Source organism: Lampris incognitus, chromosome 14, assembly GCF_029633865.1.
Source record: "Lampris incognitus isolate fLamInc1 chromosome 14, fLamInc1.hap2, whole genome shotgun sequence".
Taxonomy (NCBI): Eukaryota; Metazoa; Chordata; class Actinopteri; order Lampriformes; family Lampridae; genus Lampris; species Lampris incognitus.
In genome coordinates this window covers 14,875,628-14,898,262 of record NC_079224.1, presented here as the reverse complement: position 1 = coordinate 14,898,262, position 22,635 = coordinate 14,875,628, and the positions used below count along the sequence as shown (strand labels likewise).

At 45.1% G+C, this 22,635-nt stretch overlaps 1 protein-coding gene across 1 annotated transcript; it reads left to right on the top strand.

Annotated features, from left to right (window-relative positions):
• The first annotated feature begins 4,075 nt into the window (after positions 1-4,075).
• gpr160 (G protein-coupled receptor 160) lies at positions 4,076-22,399 on the top strand. Its single transcript, XM_056293683.1, has 2 exons — positions 4,076-4,099; positions 21,299-22,399. The coding sequence occupies exon 2, from the start codon at positions 21,384-21,386 to the stop codon at positions 22,278-22,280; it is 897 nt and encodes a 298-aa protein (XP_056149658.1). The 5' UTR covers positions 4,076-4,099; positions 21,299-21,383; the 3' UTR covers positions 22,281-22,399.
• Positions 22,400-22,635: the final 236 nt, after the last annotated feature.

Here is a 22,635-nt window from a genome sequence, read left to right as displayed (position 1 = left end):
ACCAAACTACACTTGTCACAGCCATATCAACAAGTGCAATTAGAGGAAGACTCCAAATGCTACCTGACTGTTAATACGTAAAAAGGGTTGTACCATTACAATTGTTTGCTATGTGGTGTCACTAGCACACCCGCAATCTTTCGAAAGATTGTGGATCAAGTCCTTCGGGGCATGGATGGTGTCATTTGTTACTTAGATGACATTTTGATAACTGGGAGGGATACAGAGAGTCACCTACGTAATTTAGAAGAGGTTCCTATAGGAGACTAGAAGCCCACAATCTCAGTGTGAAATGGGACAAGTGTGAATTCATGCAGAGCAGTGAGTGTGTCATACTTAGGGCAAGTCATAGAAGCCACGGGCATCCACCCAATGAAAGAAAAAACAGATGCTATCCAGAAGGCTGCAGTTCCGAAAAATGTAACTGAACTCAGATCGTTCTTAGCTCTGCTAAACTACTATGGAAGTTTATCCCTAATCACTCTACATTGATTCAGCTGATGACGGCATTACTGCACAAAGATGCAATCTAGAAGTGGTCTGAGAAATGTCAGAGTGCATTTGATAATGCTAAGAAATCCCTCCAGTCCAACAAAGTGTTACTACATTATGACCCCGAGTTACCCATCATTCTGACCTGTGGTGTGTCCCCTTATGGGGTTGGTTCTGTAATTAGCCATAAAATGAAAGATGGAAGTGAGAGACCAATTGCATTTGCATCAAGAATGTTGACAAAAATTGAACAAAATTACTCGCAAATCGAGAAGGAGGCACTCGGTCTGGTATTTGGGGTTATGAAGTTCCATGGATATCTTTATGGTAGGAAGTTCCTCTTGTTGACAGACCACAAGCCATTGCTGAAAATTTGAGTGAAACGCATCAAATCACCTTCTTACCATCCTGCAAGTAATGGTCAAGCTGAAAGATTAGTGCAAAATCTCAAGAAATCACTAGCCAAGAATCGAGCCATTGGTAATATGAGACTTGGGCACTGTGTGGCAAATTTTACAGAAACACACCCCATACTAAGACAGGAAAGACCCCAGCTGAGCTATTTCTAAGAAGACAGGTGCGAACCAGGTTGTCACTTGTCAAACCTTAGTTCTCTCAGCGAATGCAAACTGAAACAGACCAGATTCAGATTCAGACAACTTTATTTATCCCAGGAGGGCAATTCAGTTTTTACAATCTACTCAGGCCATACACAAACTCACAGACAAGTGGCAACCATCATCATTATGTCAGAGACAACAGGCAGATCAGTACATGGGCAAGAGATGCACACTGTCACCCTCATGTGGCCCTGCATGCAGACTCACACGACGACCAGGCGAAGGGCAAAAATTCATAGAAGTTAAAAGAAGTTAAAAGAATAGAATAATAAATAAATAAATAAATCATTCTAAGATGCATTGCACGTTACATTACCCCACTACAGTCAGTGAACATACAGACCCACAAGCCATGCAAAAAACAAACAAGGTATAAACCAACTATTGTGGTTTAAAACAATATAAAGCATTTATTTCAAATGACTAATCTCCGCATTTAACAGCCTGATAGCAGAAGGAATGAAGGACCTAGAATAGCGATTAGTTTTCCTAGGGGGTGCTTTATAGCGCCGGCCTGAGGGCATTACAGTGAATTCACTGGACAGGGCGTGGTCAGAGTGCATAATAATTCCTTTTGCTTTGTGGGCCACACATTTCTCCCAGAGGGAGCACAAGGCTCTCTGCTGGGCTCCCATTATTTTGGAGCAGACCTTAACGATACTGTTTAAGCTATTCCTGTCCTTTACAGTGCACTTGTTTTGGTTTAACAAGTTGGTTTAACAAATAGAGGAAAAAGTTAAAATACTTTCAATAAATGACTGGTAAAAAATACATAAGATGGTGTTACAGACGTTAAAGGAGTTAAGCTTCCGCATTAAGTTCTTTGTTGTCCACACTTGACAATTAAATCTGTGTTCACATCAGACTTGAACTGGGAGTCAAATATGGTTCCCCAGTGTACTTGTCAACAAGCAAGTGTCAACAATTAGAACATCCATCCATCCATTATCCAAACCGCTTACCTGCTCTCAGGGTCGCGGGGATGCTGGAGCCTATCCCAGCAGTCATTGGGTGGCAGGCGGGGAGACACCCTGGACAGGCCACCACCCTCGCCATAAATTATAAAATATAACATTTTTATATTTGAACTACTTTGGTTCTCCTTGCCCGCTATGTCCTGTTGTCAATTCCGCCTTGGTGTTTGTATGTTTTGTCTTTGTGTGAGAGTTTTTATACTGGCTGCAAACTAATTTCCCTGCAAGGGACAGTAAAGATACTTTGACGTTGATATATAGACCAAAACCTTCCTCATGTTAGGTCTTTCACGATTGGCCAACAGGTGTTGGTGAAGAATTAACAGGGGATGGGAGAAATGGTTGAATGGAGTAATGTGTGAAGTGTTGGGTCCAGTAACTTACCGTGTTGAAATGAAAGGGAACTGTGTGTAAATAAAATGCTGAGTACCAAGGGAAATCAAACTCGGTTGACACAGGGAGAGGACCCTCCTGGTGCAGAAACATGTCAGGGCTACGATGAGTGGAGTTCAGATAAGGAGTTGGAACAACAGTTTGTGCCACATACTGTAGAGGAAAAAATCAAGAGCGCCACCACCCCGCAGGTTGTTGAACTGAACACTCGTCCAGTGGGGAAAAAGACATCCTCCTGAAAGACTGAATTTGTGACTGTGAGATGCTGATGTCTGATGGTAAAAAAACAAAAAACATGGAAGTATGGATTTACAGGGGAGGAGCTGTGGTGTTCTCAACACAGGATGGGTTGACATCTTGATTGGTTCATGTCCAAACTGTTCATGATTGGTGACATCGTGGACAGGTGGTTATTAGCTATGCTGGTTGCATAAAAGAAAGAGCTTGGGGTGTGACTCGGGGGTTCAGAGACTAATGTTAAATAAAAAGACAACCTTATATTTGGTGAACCTGCCGAGTGTAACTTCCTCTTTACTTAACATTTTCAGAACACATTTATGGTGTAAATATACATCAGTGTTGAGACAACAGCACTGTGCCGACTCTAGTGGCCTTAGGGACTTGGAGTAGTCAGACACCATTGCGATTACCAGTATCACCAGAGTCAGGAATTTAAACAAAGAGTGAAAATCTTCACCATTGCAGCTTTGACAACAAAAAGACCTTAAGTCATCCATATATTATGTAAAACGCATTAAAAAACATAACTACTACTACTTTCGGCTGCTCCCGTTAGGGGTCGCCACAGCGGATCATCCGTTTCCATCTCTTCCTGTCCTCTGCATCTTCCTCTGTCACACCAACCACCCCATGTCCTCCTCTTTGGCCTTCCTCTTTTCCTCTCCCTTGGCAGCTCCATATTCAGCATCCTTCTCCCAATATACCCAGCATCTCTCCTCCACACAATGCCCAAGCCATCTCAATCTTGCCTCTCTTGCTTTGTCTCCAAACCGACCAATCTGAGCAATCCCTCTAATATACTCGTTCCTAATCCTGTCCTTCTTCGTCACTCCCAGTGAAAGTCTTAGCATCTTCAGCTCTGCCACCCCCAGCTCCAGCTCCACCTCCTGTCTTTTCATCAGTGCCACTGTCTCCAAACCATACAACACCTTGTAAACCTTCCCTTTAACTCTTGCTGGAACCCTTCTGTCGCAAATCACTCCTGACATTAAGAAACATTAAAAAAAAACATTAAAAAAATGCAAACTATACAAAATACAAAAATAGCTCCCCGTCTCTGCCATCCAAACATCCACTTTCCAAAAACAGAAACACATTTTAACTATTTAGTCTGGATGAGACAAAACAACAATAATGGGTACTTTACATGGTGAAAGAGTGGGAGGACTTTTTTTTTTTTAATTTGTGTCTTTGATAATCGGGCGATACAGAGCAACAATACAATAAAACAATAAAAACATTATGTTATCAGGGCAGGTGTGGAAGAGGAGGTGTGGAAAGGTCGCTTGTATAAATCCACCTGGTACAAATGAATCTGCTCTGTTAATCATTTAGCAGTTTGCTTCTGTTTCCTGCTTCCATGCTTGCTGGCACCTCGAGGTATGTATTTTTGAACCAGAACATTTTGTTAAGTGATTCAAAACTTGTTTTCAGTTTTGATTCAGGTTTAGGCCGTTATCAGGCTTTGTTGGATTCAGCACTTGCTAGTTTCACTCTGTGAGCTTCAATAGGTGGGTCAGCTGACGTGGGTCTTGCCCTCTATTGCTTCCTTTGTTGTGAAATTCAGACGGGGCGGGATTTTACAATGTTACAATTTCATTTAGCAGACGCTTTTATCCAAAGCGACGTACATCTGAGAGTTAATTCAACCCAAGCAAGAATCTAGTCAGGAGGTAACAACACACGTAAATGCCAAAAAACTAGGTTCAAGTCTGATAGGACATAGGTGTCAACAGGCAGTGCACAAAGACAACGCATGGGGTGCATAAAAGCGATTTTTTTGTTTGTATTAATACCATCAGGTGTGACGATGTTCGAGAAAGCGCTGGGTCTTTATCTTCATCTTAAAGATGGAGAAGGACTCAGCAGATCGAATGGAGTTCGGTAACTCATTTCAGGGAACTACAGAAGAGAGAAGTCTGGCTAGTGACTTAGGGACCCGTTGTGGCAGAAGTGCCAGGCGCCTTTCATTGGCAGAGCGTAATGAGTGGGATTGAGTGTAGACCTGAATGAGGAAGTTCAGGGAGCTGTTTTAGTTGCTGTTTTGGAAGTGAGCATTAAGGTTTTGAGCCAGTGGAGGGATATGAACAGCGGAGTGACGTGGGTTGGTTGAAGACCAGATGTGCCGCTGCGTTCTGGATCATTTGCAGAGGTTTGAAAGTGCATGCAGGGAGACCTGCCAGTAAGGAGTTGCAGTAGTCAATGCGTGATATTACAAGAGTCTGTACCAGGAGTTGTGCTGCATGCTCAGACAGGTAGGGTCTAATTTTCCTGATGTTGTACAGGGCAAATCGTTACAACCGAGCAATCGAGGCCATATGAACCTTGAAGGTTAGTTGGTCATCAATCATGACCCCCAGGTTTCGAGCAGACTTTGTGGGCATGGGTTGATCCGAGCTGGATATTGATCTGTTGTTGTAAGGATTGACTGGCTGGGATGACAAGGAGCTGAGTCTTATATAGGTAAAGCTGAAGGTGGTATTCTTTCATCCATGCAGAGATATCAGCAAGGCATGATGATATCCGTGCAAAGACTGTGAGTTCATCTGGCGGGAATGATAGCAAGAGCTGGATATCATCAGCATAGCAATGATGGTATGAGAAACCATGGGAGTGGATGATTGCACCAAGTGGAGTAGTGTACACTACCGTTCAAAAGTTTGGGATCACCCAAACAATTTTGTGTTTTCCATGAAAAGTCACACTTATTCACCACCATATGTTGTGAAATGAATAGAAAATAGAGTCAAGACATTGACAAGGTTAGAAATAATGATTTGTATTTGAAATAAGATTTTTTTACATCAAACTTTGCTTTCGTCAAAGAATCCTCCATTTGCAGCAATTACAGCATTGCAGACCTTTGGCATTCTAGCTGTTAATTTGTTGAGGTAATCTGGAGAAATTGCACCCCACACTTCCAGAAGCAGCTCCCACAAGTTGGATTGGTTGGATGGGCACTTCTTGCGTACCATACGGTCAAGCTGCTCCCACAACAGCTCAATGGGGTTCAGATCTGGTGACTGCGCTGGCCACTCCATTACCGATAGAATACCAGCTGCCTGCTTCTGCTCTAAATAGTTCTTGCACAATTTGGAGGTGTGTTTAGGGTCATTGTCCTGTTGTAGGATGAAATTGGCTCCAATCAAGCGCTGTCCACTGGGTATGGCATGGCGTTGCAAAATGGAGTGATAGCCTTCCTTATTCAGAATCCCTTTTACCCTGTACAAATCTCCCACCTTACCAGCACCAAAGCAACCCCAGACCATCACATTACCTCCACCATGCTTAACAGATGGCGTCAGGCATTCTTCCAGCATCTTTTCATTTGTTCTGCGTCTCACAAACGTTCTTCTTTGTGATCCAAACACCTCAAACTTGGATTCATCCGTCCACAACACTTTTTTCCAGTCTTCCTCTGTCCAATGTCTGTGTTCTTTTGCCCATCTTAATCTTTTTCTTTTATTGGTCAGTCTCAGATATGGCTTTTTCTTTGCCACTCTGCCCTGAAGCCCAGAATCCCGCAGCCGCCTCTTCACTGTAGATGTTGACACGGGTGTTTTGCGGGTACTATTTAATGAAGATGCCAGTTGGGGACCTGTGAGGCGTCTGTTTCTCAAACTAGAGACTCTAATGTACTTATCTTCTTGCTCAGTTGTGCAACGCGGCCTCCCACTTCTTTTTCTACTCTGGTTAGAGCCTGTTTGTGCTGTCCTCTGAAGGGAGTAGTACACACCGGTGTAGGAAATCTTCAATTTCTTAGCAATTTCTCACATGGAATAGCCTTCATTTCTAAGAACAAGAATAGACTGTCGAGTTTCAGATGAAAGTTCTCTTTTTCTGGCCATTTTGAGCGTTTAATTGACCCCACAAATGTGATGCTCCAGAAACTCAATCTGCTCAAAGAAGTGCCCATCCAACCAATCCAACTTGTGGGAGCTGCTTCTGGAAGCGTGGGGTGCAATTTCTCCAGATTACCTCAACAAATTAACAGCTAGAATGCCAAAGGTCTGCAATGCTGTAATTGCTGCAAATGGAGGATTCTTTGACGAAAGCAAAGTTTGATGTAAAAAAAAATCTTATTTCAAATACAAATCATTATTTCTAACCTTGTCAATGTCTTGACTCTATTTTCTATTCATTTCACAACATATGGTGGTGAATAAGTGTGACTTTTCATGGAAAACACAAAATTGTTTGGGTGATCCCAAACTTTTGAACGGTAGTGTAAGTTCACGCTGCCACCTTCCCACACCGTTACTGGGTGGCCCAAATATCTTTCAAATATCTTGCATAATTTCTTGAACAGGGCATTTAACTTTGATAGCTTGAGCACCTTTGGTTTCTTCAATAACCTCTCCACCACCACTGTTGTAAAGAAATTATTGTATCAGGTCCGAAACTGGCTGTTCCCTGTGCAGTCATGTTCATCTTTTCTGATACAGGACTACGGTGTAATTTCTGTAGCATCTGAAATGATACATTGCTTCTGAGGCAACAAGATCCATCCCATGTATTTGTAGTATCAGGTTTTCATCCTTGCTTGCCTCCTCTACAACAAGCAGCTTACCAGCTCTGTTTTTCAGATTGCTGAAGATTCTCCTTGACCCTCTTCCAGTTATGTCTTTGAGTGAAATGTTTCTCAAGCCTGCATGTTATGCAGTGCATTGGAAGGAGATGTGGTGCTGTCTGTAAATGACCTTTGTTATGGTTGAGCAGACAACTCTAACCTTTGGTGGCATATGTCATTTGGACTTGTACATTGAGAGTATGCGTCCTCATCTTGTGCAGGATGAAAGAAAGGAGACGAGACCACTTCTCCTTTTTACCACACAGTCGTGGGGTTGTTTATTTGCCTCGCAAACTTCAAGTCAACAGCTTTTTATCATCAAAACCACGCCCTCAAGTCTACCCACAATCCCCCCCTGCTAACCCCTGAACCCACTGTCTTAAAGGGACCGTCTCTTCCACATGGTGAATATCTAACCAGCAAGTAGGTTGTAATCACCGGTGGTGGCAATCACCACATGGGCTGCAATCACCACATGGGCGCCAGCCGCCGTTAGCCTTTGGGACCATATGCAGGGGGGAGGCCCACAGGCTGTCGGAGCGGCGCACGATGCCGAGGCGCTCCATGTTGGCAAACTTCTCCCTGGCGATGGCGAACTTGGCTGGGTCGAGGTGTCATGCATGGACATAGACTGGGAGGCCACTGGTGGTGATGTGGTGTTCCACTCCGTGCTTGGTGACTGCTAATGAGAAGATGGGCGTTATGGGGTCTGGAAACTCAGCAAGCAGACGCTGAAATTCATCCCCGGTGGCAAGCATATTGGACAGGCTGATGGGACCCACCTCCCCCCAGCATACATGGGTAGGAGTAGAAGGAGACAGCGTCAGTCAAGCAGCGGTTTTTAACGTCAAGAAACAGTCTGTAAGCATGCAAGAAATCCATGCCCAGAAGGGGAATGGACACCTTCGCCAAGCCTCCAAAAACCACCTCCACATACTTCGTGCCATAGGTGCGGACAGGGATGCTGTTGGCAGCATCCATGGGGGGGCCGAATCCGCCAGCCATCGCGCCCACTGCTGTCACAGGCAGGATGCTCTGCTATGTGCCCAAATTTACCAGCAACCGCCGGCCGGAGGTGGTGTCCTGAAAAAACATCAGCCTGCCTTTCCTTGCCAACGCTCAGGGCGACTACTGAGGGCCGACCCTGGCTTTTCCCGCCCTGCTGAAAGTGCATGGTGCACGGCATTGCTTGGCTTTTACTGGCCACGACATAGTACTCGGTCTCATCCACGGTGATGTTCCTAATCGTGAACTGGACTTCGATGTGAGCGAACCATGCTGCTGCAGCTGTCTCCCAGAAGTCGGGCAGTTTGAGCGAGATGGCGTTAGCCACTGCCGCTGCACTGGTCGCTTCGTTCTCCATGGCTCACGTCAGGGTCACCAGCGTGGAGGACGAAAGAAAGGAGACGAGACCACTTCTCCTTTTGACCACACAGCCGTGGGGTCGTTTATTTCCCTCACAAACTTCAAGTCAACCGCTTTTTATCATCAAAACCACGCCCTCAAGTCTACCCACAATCCTCCCTGCTAACCCCTGAACCCACTGTCTTAAAGGGACTGTCTCTTCCACATAGTGAATATCTAACCAGCAAGTAGGTCACTACTAATAAATTGTAATGGGAAACAAAATGGGGTGGGGGGGTAGATGGAGAGGGAAATATGTAATGACTTTATGGCTTGTAATTGGAATGCTTCCAAAGTTATAGTTTGTTTACAACTCTCCTAATCGGTTTCCCCAGATAACCCTAGATGCTCAGCTCTGCTATCAGACATCTTCTGGACCTAACCTGAACCCTGACCCTGACCCATCTATGATCATTGATGCCTTGATTATGTTGTTCATATTTTTTTCCAAAACACATTTGAAGAAAATGTTTTTGCTTATAATACGCAAAAATTGCTGAAGCCTAATAAAATAGTCTGATGCAGTACTGACCTACCCATCTTAGTGCTTAGTTTAATTGTTGACTAATGGACGCCGTTTTGAGACCTAGCTCTTCGTGGATTGAGTGGGGGTCCACCCTGTGTTCCCAGTACCCTAATTTCCCTCAGTGTAATTTTTCCAAACTGAAAAGAGCCCCATGTTCCCTCAACATAAAAAGAGGAATAGTTTCTATAACTATAGTGTATTAACAAAAATCCATAATCTGATAGCATCCATTCCATCCATTATCCAAGCCACCTATCCCAATTGGGGTCACGGGATGCTGGAGCCTATCCCAGCAGTCATTGGGCAGCAGGTGGGGAGACACGCTGAACGGGCCGCCAGTCCATCACAGGGCTGACACATTCACTCCAAGGCACCGTTTAGTATGGCCGATTCACCTGACCTCCATGTCTTTGGACGGTGATCTGATAAATATCTGAAATTGTGTTTATGGAAGTTGCTTCCAAAGATACTCTCTTATTGAAACACGAAACACGCTTGTACATTACAATAAATGATACAAATGTATTTGAGGTTAATAATTATTATATTGGTAAGGTTTTTTGCAAAGGAATATTACGCAGGTTCGTCAATATACCAGCGGTATGGACATTCTTCTCCTTTATATGTTGAGGGAACATATGTTTAGGGGAACATAGGACCATGGGAACATGGATAGGCTCCCATTGTCATGATGTCTCCCAGTTCAGTCAGCTCGTAACTTCAGTCATTGTCTGCCATAGTCTAAGGTATTGTGTATTCTCCCAGTTCAGTCAATTCATCACACCTCAATCATTCCGTTGTTTTTCCTCTTTTATTTTGAAGTCCTCACCTGTCATCATTGCCTGTTGTTTTTCCTGTTTTGTTTTTTTAAGTACTCACCTGTCTTGTCGTGTCAGTTCCTGCCCCTGGTTTTGTCATCAGTCAACCCTGGGTATCCCACCTGTTCGCCATTCCCTTGAGTAGCCCCAGTACATATCCTCCCCCGCTTCCCCGTTCCCTTGCCAGACTGTTAAACTGCCATGTGCTTCACGTCTTGCTCTGTAGCCTCTGCTGTGTTCATCTGAGACCTGTTACCCACCTGGTTTGAATCTTGTCTGTTTATTTGGACTTTTGATTCTTGTCTACTCCTTGTCAGATTTGTTTGCCTGGATTGTCTTTTCTGGTTTTGACCTTTGCCTGCCCCATCATCCCCATAAGCCTTAGTAACCACCATTTTGGTATTTTAAATCATTGAGCTGTTTCAGTCTGCCTCTGTCACCTGCAGCTGGGTCCGTCCCCTGTTTTCCTATTACCCCGTTTGCACCAGCCGTGACACCCTCCGAGTGTTGGTGTAAGGTACACATTTGATCCTAGATAAGCATCTCCACCATGACATGCTTTGACAGGATCTGACGGGATTGTGGTATGTTTGGGCACAGTATGCTAGAAACTGCAGTATCTTGCTATTAGTCCCTGCTTTTCATGCTGAAACAATGAACATGTGTTTTTATGATTCAGCTTAAAAGGGAATTTATATGCAAATGTATAAGATCAAAACGACCACGGTTAACCAGTTTAAAGCTGATTTACAATCTTTCAACCTCCTGTACTTTATTTTCTCTCCTCTTGTGGGCTCCTTCAGTATTTTTTCTTTTGTTGCATACTCCATGTGGCGTTCACTATGGTGGCCAACATGAGCTGGCACATTAGAATGTGGCTGTCTCTTGGATCATATTTTTCTACAGCTCTTCCTGCAACTTGGCTTCCTTTTTGTATTGAGACTCACCCACTCCAGTGAACTGTGTGCAAATTTTGTCCAACTTACAACTGAAAAGTGCATGAAGACACTCCAAAACAGGAACAGGGGATGGAAGTTGTCCAAGACATTTTCGTTATGGAACAATGGACATACAGTTTGAGAGTCCAAGAGAATATATTTAAAAAGAACTGGGAAAAATTGAACATTTATATGAGAGATGACACTGACTAAATGAATGCCTAATTAAAATATTTGTTTGAATATTGAAATATTTCGAGACAACTACTTATTTTTGTTTTGTTTTGTTCATTATTATTATTATTATTATTTCTATCTGTTTGTATATTTTAATGTATTCTTTTTTGTGTTGATGTGGTTGTACTGTTCTGTCTATATCTTTTTGAAAACTTAGTAAAAACTTAAGTGAGGAAAGTGCATGATGTTTGTTGTACGGTTTGTTACGCGCATGCAACGCCTCATATTTTTCCCGTTTGCTTCCAGATATGCTAGCTAAGGTGTTTGGGTGTACATGTTTGGGTTTATGCAAATGAGATGTCAGACATCAAATGAGAAACGGCCCCGTTCATAAAACTGCGGAGGATTCACGTCAAAAGCTTGTGTATGGATGAAATACAACATGCTTACGCACAAAAATATTCTGATTCATAACACAGTGCGCATGCGCGTCCTCCCTTTAAAAATCAAATTCAACGCAAAATGTAGCGCACCTGTGCGAGCTGGATATCCCACCCTTGTAACGGCCATACTTCCCTATAAGTAGACAGGGAAATGCCCCTAATTAATATTCATTCATACTGACTGCATGAAGACGATTTGATTTATTTGCACCCCCCCCCTTTTTCTCCCCATCTGTATTCAGTCAGTTACCCCCACCACTCTTCCGTGCTTTCCCGGGGAGGGCTGCAGACTACCACATGCCTCCTCCGATACATGTGGAGTCGCCAGCCGCTTCTTTTCACCTGACAGTGAGGAGTTTCGCCAGGGGGACATAGAGCGTGGGAGGATCACGCTATTCCCCCCAGTCACTTTGAAGGAGCTCCAGAGGTCAGTGGCTGAAACTGGAGTATATGTGCATGAGTCAACCATATCACAGCTCTCCATAAATCTGGCCTGTATGGGAGGGTGGCAAGAAAGAAGCCATTGCTCAAAACTATGCATATAAAAGCAGGCGTGGAGTTTGCTACCAAGCTTGGAGTTTGCTACCAAGCATGAGAAGAGACCCAGTCAGGATGTGGGTAAAGGTTTTGTGGTCATTTGAGATGAAAGTTGAGATTTTTTGCCAAAACTCAAAGCGTTATGTGTGGCGCAAACCTAACACTGCTCATGCCCTAAAAACACCCTCCCTACAGTGAAGCACGGCAATGGCAACATAATGCTATGAGGTTGCTTTTCATCTGCAGGCACTGGGAACCTTGTTCAAATTGAGGGAAGAATGGATGGAGCTAAATACAGGGACCTATTGGACGAAAACCTGTTGCGGTCCGCCATAAAACTGAAGCTTGGGAGAAGGTTCACCTTCCAGCAGGACAATGGTCCCTAGCACAAGGCTAAAGCAACAATGGCATGGCTCAGCGACAAAAAGGTGAACGTTTTGGAGTGACCAGGTCAAAGTCCGGACCTCAACCCCATTGAAAATCACAGTCCAGAAGCACCATCCCACCAACCTGCAAGACCTGTACAAATTCTGCGAAGAAGAATGGGCAAAAATTACCCCAGAAGAATATGCAAAGCTTGTACATACTTACCCCAAGAGAATCATGGCTGTTATTGCAGCAAAAGGGTACTCTACAAAGTATTGATATGTGGGGGTTGAATACTTATGCAAGCACTATATTTTAGTTTAATCTATTTACAAAAAGTCAGCAAAACATAACTTGTTTTGGCTTTGGAAACATGCTGTTAGAGCTTATGGGTTCACAAAAATAATATTGTTCAGGAACAGATGTGTGAGTATCTTTTATAATCCAGAACTTAGTGATGACTGTCAAGGGGGTTGAATACTTTTGCAAGGCACTATACATATAGAAAGAAACCTATTCATCTATGTGTGTTCACATATAATACAGTACGCTACAAACCTACGTACAATACAGTACAATAATGTGATAACTACATTTAGCTCTTAAAAAATTGCAATCAACAATGCAACTGTTCTTAAGTGAGTCATAGTAATGAGTTCCACAATTTAAAAGTTCTCAAAATGAAAGTCTGTCTTCCCATTTCAGTTTTTATTTTTGGTAGTACATAATGGTTTTTACCTCGTATTCTTATGTTAACTTGTTTATCACGTACCATTAACAGTTTGCTCTTAATACTAACTGGCTTTTTAAACTTTTGAAATTTTGTGCAATAGTGTGTTGTCTCACATGCTCTACCAATGTGGGCCATCCCGTTATTATAGTTCACTCAGTCCTTTTCTAAACCCACACCTTAAGACCATTCTGGCTGCCTTGTTTAGCGTGATCTGCAGTCTCCTCATAGCTCTCTGAGTTACACTGCCCCAGCAATACATAATGACTGAGACCTTAATATAGCCTTTGATTGACAACTTTGCAATACGTCCAACCACTGCAGCCATTTGTATCACTCTTATAGAAAGATCTGTAATATGAGCCATCCACGAGAGATTATTTTGTATTTTAACTTCCAATAATTTGGCTTCAGTAACCTCTTTAATTTGAACACTGCCATGGCTTCAATTTCTTCCTCTTTCTTGCAGTACATATGGTCATACTTTTTGTCTTATTTAATACCAATTTATTATTTTCCACCCATTTGATGACAAGTATAAAATCATTTGATGAATATTCATGCAACTGCGTTTGTGAATCCGCTATTGCAGGGATTGTTGTATCATCTGCAAACATATATGTACATTTGAGTTGGCTAACACTAAGGAAGATCATTTGTGTATATCAGACATGGGCAACTGGCGGCCCGTGGACCACATTCAGCCCCCATCCTCACTCAGTATGGCCTGCGGGTCAATTTCCAAATATCAATAAGTTATGGGTTTCACAGGCGTTGGAAGCAAGCGGGCCATTTGACCACATTTGAACCGGATCCCAATTGTAATTATACTGTCCACTGTTAGAGGGCGCTCCCTCGAAACACAGGTGGCCTGTAGCCAAGCAACTGCTTGCACATGGTCTGTCTTGGTCTCAGCAGGCCTCTTCCGCAACAACACGCAACGAGGGGAGATGTGAGCGACAAAAAGAAAACGACCTAGAGAACCGTGTCTTCCAGGCAAGTCGGAAAACAGAATATCTTTTTGCAGAATTCAAAGGCAAACCCATATGTTTATTGTGCCCGGGAACAAACTCAGCCAGGAAGGATTTCAACTTAAGTTGCTACTACAATACCACGCACAAAGACAAATATGGCATGTACACCGGAGGTGCCAGAGCCGCTATCATCGCTGACCTCAAAGGAAAAATACGTATACCGATAGCAGAGCCTTTTTACCATAGCCACACCTACACAGGAGTCCCCTCTCAAGGCCTCTTATGCTGTTTCCCTTGAGCTTGCTAAAGCAAAGAAGCCCTTGTCAGATGGTGAAACAGTGAAGTTATGTGCAGCAGAGGTGGCTAAAGCTTTGGAGATGATAACATGGCTAAGAACTGAAACGGCCTCGCTGTCCCATCGCATAGTGATGTGAAGAATTTTTGACATTCAAAATAATGTCGAGGGAAAGCTAAAACAAGTCACGCATGACTACAAGTACTTCTCTTTAGCGTTGGATGAGAATACAGATGTGATGGATGTTAGCCAGCTTCTCATTATACACAAGAGCCATTGACAGTTCATTTGAAGTGCACGAGGAGTTATTGAAATTGGTGTCTTTGCATGACACTACCAAGGGCGAGGATATTTTCAATGCCGTTAAAAGTGTTGTAAGTGAGCATGGGGGCTTTGACAAGCTTTCATCTGTTGTTAACGATGGTGCACCATCAATGCGAAGAAGAAGCATTGGATTCACCGGGCTCCTCCAACTGGCTGGCATTGATTACCAGCGCTTGGGACTGGCACTAAGAATTCACTGGCTTGTGCATCCTTAGTGGCTAGGTTACAATTCTGATACTCACGAGAGAATGAATATCTTAGTTTTGCTGTTCTATGTACCCCAAGTGACACGGCATCTTCACATGTCTTACATCCAAGTTTTTTGTCATTAACTACAATGAATGGAAAGGTTTGTTTTTTTTTATATTCAAATTGAGCATTACTCCAACAGTCTGGTTATAGGCCCACTGAGCTGCTCTGCAGTCCTGCTCTGTCCTTCTCTGTTATGCCCTGACTGGCCTTGTACTGCTCTGCTCTGTAGTGCTGCACTCTGCTTTGCTCCGCTCTGTGCTCCTGGATGATTGCCCTCTGCGGTGTGTGCTACTCCACCTGCTTCTGTGTGGCTCCTTCTGTGCTGTGCTCTTCTGCTCTGTCCTGCTGCACTCTCAGTTTCTCATTCTCATGATGACTCTCTGCTGCTTGGTTGGATAACTGAATCCTACAAAATATGAAATTTTCTAATTTTACAGCAACAATAGCTTATCGAGGAGTGCAACAATGTTTCAAAAAGGGGGCTCAAGCAAAAGAATACGTTGAATTGAAGCAGAAGCAGTACATGTGTCAGCATCATTTGCGCAAAGAGAAGCAGACAAGTGGGGAGTGGGGAACCCTCATCAAAAGGCTGCAGTGGAAGCTGCTAGAGAGAAAGCAAAGCTTCAAGCCAGTCTGCAAACACTGCGGCTAGAGAGTGCAGCTGCAGCTGCCATCGCTGAAGCTGAACTTCTGGAAGCAGCTGCTGAGAATGAATTTGGGGATCTAGATCATGCAAGCCTAAAGAGTGAATATGCTGAGCATAAGTACATAGTGAATTCAGTACCTGACTCTCACCAACACACCAATGTGCCAGCTAGCAATGGGTGATGGTGAGGCAGTTAAAAGCTACATGGGGAAATAATGTACAGTCAAGAGCGATCAGCAGCCATGAATATCAGGAATTACCTGCTCAGCATGCATTCAGACAGACCGTTGATGCCCCTCTGAATTATCTTCATGCTCAAAGCCCATCCAGGAACACCCACCTTGAGCGAGAGTGTCAGTGCCGTTCAAGGTGTAGGTGTCTATACAAAGACACCTACAGCCACCGAGACTGGTCACACAATATAAGACCATTCAGCAGCAGTTACCGATCTCCTCAGCCGCATCCCGGTGTTGCACTCAGAGCTACTGAGTCCAATTCATCAGCTACAGCAGATTTGACCAAGTATCTCATATATCGCGAAATGGTAAGCTCCGGGCTATTAAAGTTTGAGGACCAACAAGAAAATTATTGGGCCTGGAAAGCATCTTTCCACAGCTCTACAGAAGGCTTAAACCTGACATCAAGAGAAGAGCTTGATGACCTGTATAAATGGCTTGGGTCAAAATCATCTGAGCACACAAAGAGAATACAAACAGTCCACGGTCACAATGTAGCAGCAGGTGCAAGAATGGTTGGTCAAAGGGTAGAAGATTGCTATGGATCACCGGAAGCAATAGAAAATACACTCCTTAGAGAAAATCAAAGGTTAAGAGAGCTGGGAGACCTGAGAGGCATCTGGGTGGCATGGCATGGCAGTCTATTCTGCCGCCTACCAACATGGGGATCACCGGTTCGAATCCCCGTGTTACCTCCGGCTTGGTCAAGCATCTCTACAGACAGCCGTGTCTGCAGTGAGAAGCTGGATGTGAGTATGTGTTCTGGTCGCTGCACTAGCGCCTCCTCTGGCACCTGTTCGGGGGGGGGGGGTAGTGTGATCCTCCCAAGTGCTATGTCCTCCTGGGGAAACTCCTCACTGTCAGGTGAAAAGAAGTGGCTGGCAATTCCACATGTATTGGAGGAGGCACATGATAGTCTGCAGCCCTCCCTGGATCAGCAGAGGGGGTGGAGCAGCGACCAGGACAGCTCGGAAGAGTGGGGTAATTGGCCAAGTATAATTGGGGCGAAAAGGGGGGGGGGTTAAAAAGAAGGGAGGCATTCTTTTGGAGCTCATTCTTTTGGAGCTTGAAGCTGCCAGAGCAGATGGATCATTACTACCTTAACTACCTTCTGGCCTCAACTCGGCATGTCTTCAGAACACCATATTACCTCACTAAAAATAAAAGCCCATATACTGACCATCCTGGACTAATAGACCTACAGAGGTCAAATGGTGTAAATGTGGGTCGAGTACTTCACACAAATTTCTCATGTACAGAAATCATACATTTCATATCTACAGAAATGAGGCAGGCATTACTGGCAAGTGTTAGATCTACTCGACCCAAGGTCACTGTTATTGTGGATGAAAGCACCTCTGTACGTAAAACAGCTTGCCTTCAGTTAAAGGCTCAGAACCATTGACCTTTTTCTTAGATCTGCTGAACTAGACTCTGGTGAGACACTGTCTGGTGAGACACGGCCTTGATGACGTCTTTCTTAAAGACCGTCTTGTTGGATTCTGTTCAGGCGGTGCCTCTATAATGCTTGGCAAAAAGCCAGGGGGTGTACTCAAAGCTGAAAAGTAAATTTCCAAATCTCATAGGCTGGCATTGCCTTAATCACAGGTTGGAGCTTTCTGTTGGGGATGCAGCAAAATGCTGCATGGAGACCAACCACTTGTTTTTTTAGACAAGTTATATTGTCTGTACAGTCAGTCGCCTAAAAACTTGAGGGCGCTTGACGCTGCAGCCTCTAAAATGGGTGTCCAGTTGAGACGGATCGGATGTGTCTTGGGGATAAGGTGCGTTGCTTCGTCCTACAGCACAGTGAATGCTGTTTGGACAATGTACAGTGCACTGTACAAGTGCCTCACCTCACAAATGAAGCTGTAGAAAGAAATTCAAGTGAGAGATGCATGCATGAAGGTCTCGCCGCATAGTTGAGCAGAGTTGCTTTGGTGAAAAGCTCGGGTCTTGTGATGGATGGTCTTGAGGAGCAAAAGACTCATCTGAATCTCTGCAGTCAAGAGACATCAGAGTCTCACAGTTAATCAACTTGATATAAAAAGGCAGAGTCTCTGCCACGGCAGATAGTCCAGATAGTGGTCCACACTGCAAAGTTTCATGAACAGTGAGGCCCTTCAGACAGGTTCCTCTAACGGTGTGCCTTCGCAGAAGGGCAACAGACAAAAGGTTACTGATCCTGCCAGATAAGGAATGAGGAAGTAACCCGGTGTAAGTAAGGAAGACAAATAAGGAAGACTCGCATGGATGGATGGATGGCGCTGTAAACCCAGCGGAGGCTATTTACTTAACCCGTGAGTTCTTTGTACCGGCGGCTGGGCGACTCCGGAAATATAGTCCTCAAGTAACAGCACAGTCACCCACATGAAAAACGACTCAAATAAAAGTCGCCACTTGAAAATACCCAAGTAAATAAAAAAAAAACTTGGTCAACAGGCTAATCGCAGATTACTATGCGTTTGACATCGTCTGTGTGGCAGCCAGCGCAAACAAACAGCGCAGCAGCACTCCATAGATAGCTTTTTTTATCTTTAATTAAACAATCAAACACACACACACACACACACACACACACACACACACACCTGCTGTGGCAGACCTTTGGACACGCAGTGTGTCTGAAGCTGTGGGGTCTGTTTCATTCGGGAGGCCGCTGTGTGGCAGCCAGTATGAGGTTAACGTCACAGCACATCCACCCACTGGGCTTTGCCACGTTTAACCACGCCTCGAAAACGCAAGCCCATAAGTCCCACACCACATCCGGTTGGAGATCATTCAACAGGTTTTTTTTGCATCTGTGCACTGGCAGCAGGTAATCGGTGTTGCGTGTTGGCGTTGCATCTATTTGAAGTATACAGTGTTTGTTCAGTGTTGTGCTCAAAATGTGTTGCCTGTATCCTTGCTCACATGTCATTTCAAACTGAGACAGTAGGTTTTTATTTTATTTTATCATCACTTATATCAACTACTGTCACTGAATGTAATCTAAATGACACTGAGTGTCCTTACAAAATTACTTTAATTCATTTTTTTCAATTCATTTTTATCCTCAGTGCCTGTCAGAAGCACTGATAGGCAGTCTACTATAGGGCGGTGCATAATGATGGGTGGTTGTCAGTTCTATCAGTTTTATTATTTCTTAGTCCATATATCCTTATGCATGCTCGACATCTGTCACCATCTTACAACGCTGTGATTGCAACTGCTCCCCAGTCCTCTTGAGTAGCACACATGGCCGTTGTAACGCCAGTTAATGGCCACCTCTATTTGCACAGGAAACCAATCCGTTGTTTTTGGCCGTTATGCCACCGTGTTGTTTACAGGGTTGGGGGCACCTGCAGTCAGCTGAGACTGAAGAGGTCACTTAGATGAGCAGTGAGTCGTTTCTCTCTGAATAAATGTTGTGTCCAGATGAACCGATTCAACTTTCTGTGATTTCCTTCACCCGGACTTACTGAACACGCATCAAGACAACAGGACCATTTCCATACCTCCCCTTAAGCAAACAGCAGCTTGTGTGTAAAACAACCCCAGAAACGATTAAACCTGCCAGGGTTTAACACTGCTAAGGCACTCCAGAAGTGCAATAAGGCCTAATGGGAAAAAAGAGAGCAAAGAAAGGGGGAATAAGGGAGGAGGTGTGCTCTCCTGACTGTTTTACTGTGCTGATACTGTACCTTTCTTACGGTAGTGTATTTTTTACCTCGACTTGCAGCAGTTTCATGGTTGATCCGGCACAGTTTCAGTATTAAGAAATAGCTTGCAACACAGTTTGTAAAAGCCTAGTTTGGGCCCATCTATCTGACCCAGTTTGGCCATATAGGGTGGCATGGCGGCTCTTCGTCAGTGACCTCTGTAGTTGCAGGGCAAGAGCGTTGGCTGTGGGCTAAGATAGCAAGTTTTGACTCAGATTGGTCAGGGCAGTATCCCATGTACCTGTAGTTGGGGCAGGGACATGTGACAGTCCTTTACAGTAGTTTTGATCTGAATAGGTTTTTGCTGTTATTTACATGAACTCATTACACGATGATGTGGTAGTTATAGGGTTATTTTGGGGGGGGGGGGTTATTGAGCGATATTGCCCAGGATGCCAAAGTTGGCAGGACCACCTCCTGAGGTATTTAAATGGAATAAGCAGAGATAGTAACATACGCATTTTCATCAATCTTAAGAGTATATTCTCGGGGCATCCGGGTGGCGTAGCATTCTATTCCGTTGCCTACCAACATGGGCATCGCCGGTTCGAATCCCCGCGTTACCTCCGGCATGGTCGGGCGCCCCTACAGACACAATTGTCCATGTCTGCGAGTGGGAAGCCAGATATGGGTGTGTGTCCTGGTCGCCGCACTAGCGCCTCCTCTGGTCGGTCGGGGCACCTGTTCGGGGGGGGAATAGCGTGATCCTCCCACGCGCTACATCCCCTGGTGAAACTCCTCACTGTCAGGTGAGAAGAAGCGGCTGGTGACTCCACATGTATCGGAGGAGTCTGCAGCCCTCCCCAGATCGGCAGAGGGAGTGGAGCAGCGACCAGGACAGCTGGGAAGACTGGGGTGATTGGCCGTGGAGAAATAGGGGGGAAATTTTTCCAAAAAAAAAAAAAAAGGAATTTCTCAATGGACTCAGAAAAACACAAACGTGTGTGGTGGCCTGGTGGCCTGTCCAGGGCGTCTCCCCGCCTGCCACCCAATGGCTGCTGGGATAGGCTCCAGCATCCCCGCCACCCTGAGAGCAGGATCAGCGGTTCGGATAATGGATGGTTGGTAAAACATTAGTCTGCGAGGAAATATCAGTTTAATGGTGTACAGAGCAGAAGTACTTTGTATAGAAACAGACTATGAACGCTAAACACAATCAATTTTATTCTGAGCAAACTATTAAATAAGTTTTTGTTTGTAGCTTCATTTGTTGGTTTATAACCACCGTGTTAAATTAACCCTTCTTTCAAAGTAGGGATGCACCAATGTCACTTTTCACTGCCGACACCGAGTGTCCATCCATCACTTCTGCTGAACAGGCCTGGACTCTGGTTTAGAGTCAGTCGGCAAAATAACAGAACGAAATACTGGCTTCCATGTACCATAAATACAGTAAATCAAGTAATTTGCTTTCATTTATGATATTTTACCCATGCTTTAGTATCAGATTTTAGTCTTGGGTAAAATCTCCAACCCTGATGCTCCATTTTAGCCTGGTTTTGACCCAGCATCCGATACCAGATCCCTGTATCGCAGACCAGTACTGGAGATTAGTTAGATTGAAAATATTGTTCTGGTAGTCCATGTGGTGTGAGATCTTCAACTTTTGGATCCATTTTTTCCCCTCTCCTTTCTCTCACAGGTGCGCCTCGGATATGGACTCACGAGGCCCTCTATAATATAGCCTTCCACAGTCCACTACAAAGAACTGCAAGACTTCCCCCGCCATGCACATCTCCATCACCTCCATCCTGCTCGGTTTAGGAAGCAAGTGTCTCCTCAACTGGGCGTTGGTGCTTCTGCAGAGGAAAGATGTCTGCACAACCTTCATCGGGGTCTTCAGCACTTCCCTGGCACTAGCCGACACGGTCGCGACCCTCGTTCTGACCGCAATTCACACCCAAGGCGACGGGCAGCTCCTGGGTCTGCGAGTGACACGGTATCACGTGTGTCTGCTGGTTCAAATACTTGGACAAATATACGGCGCCCTTCACTGGCCCGTGGTGGTCATCACGTGGCTGGATCATTACTGGACGGTGTCTCGGACATTACAGCCCATTACGGCCGGCGCCCGGAGGATGGCGTGCTCATTTGTGACTTGCCTCTTGTGGAGCGGTGCGGTCCTCCAGGTCTTCCTGCTGTCCGGCTTTGTCCCCGTGCTGGGGGATGAATCTCCGCTCCAGATGCAGCATTGCTGGGTTTTCCCCTCCTCCCAGATCCTGCAGGTGTCCCTCGTCTTTCTTTCGGCAGCGGTCTGCGCAGCGTTGTACCTGTACGCAGGGTCTCTCGGGCCCAACATGTCGGCGGAGCAGCCCCACCCCGAGCCTCAGAGCCCCGGCTCCCCAGCCAGGGGAGGTGTTGCTTACCAAGTCTTGCTGATATTCTCCAAAACGTGGGCTTCCTTCTTCATTCTTCTTTGGGTGCTTCTGCTTCTTCCCATGGGAATACCGGACTACCTGGGACTGAGCGTCCCCTGGCTATGTTTCCTCAATAGCATCCTGATAGGAGTCGTCTTGTGCGCGTGCTGCCCGGCCTGGCACGCTGTCCACTCGGAGATGATACCCGCGGACATCTTCTGCAACTGGAGACTCAGCTCAGTGACAGGGGACAGAATGGGACTCTAATGGTGGTGTCTATGCCTCCATCCCCCCCTCCCCCCTTTAACATGTATGCATCTTCACCTATACTGACGTGAGCACACCAGTGACCACAGACAGGTGACCACATACAGTTTGTTCAATAAAGAGAGTTTTTTTTCCAGTGTTGTTGTTACACCTCGGTACAGACACATGACAGTAGTGGCACCGTCAAACCGACAAGAAAGGGCATCCGGCTAGCGTAGCAGTCTATTCCGTTGCCTGCCAACATGGGGATCGCCGGTTCGAATCCCTGTTACCTCCGGCTTGGTCGGCGTCCCAACAGACACAATTGGCCGTGTCCTGGTCGCTGCACTAGCGCCTCCTCTGGTCGGTCGAGGCG

What these genes read in the sequence shown, in the direction of transcription:
- gpr160 (XM_056293683.1), top strand. Translation starts at nt 21,384, where the DNA reads ATGCACATCTCCATCACCTCCATCCTGCTCGGTTTAGGAAGCAAGTGT.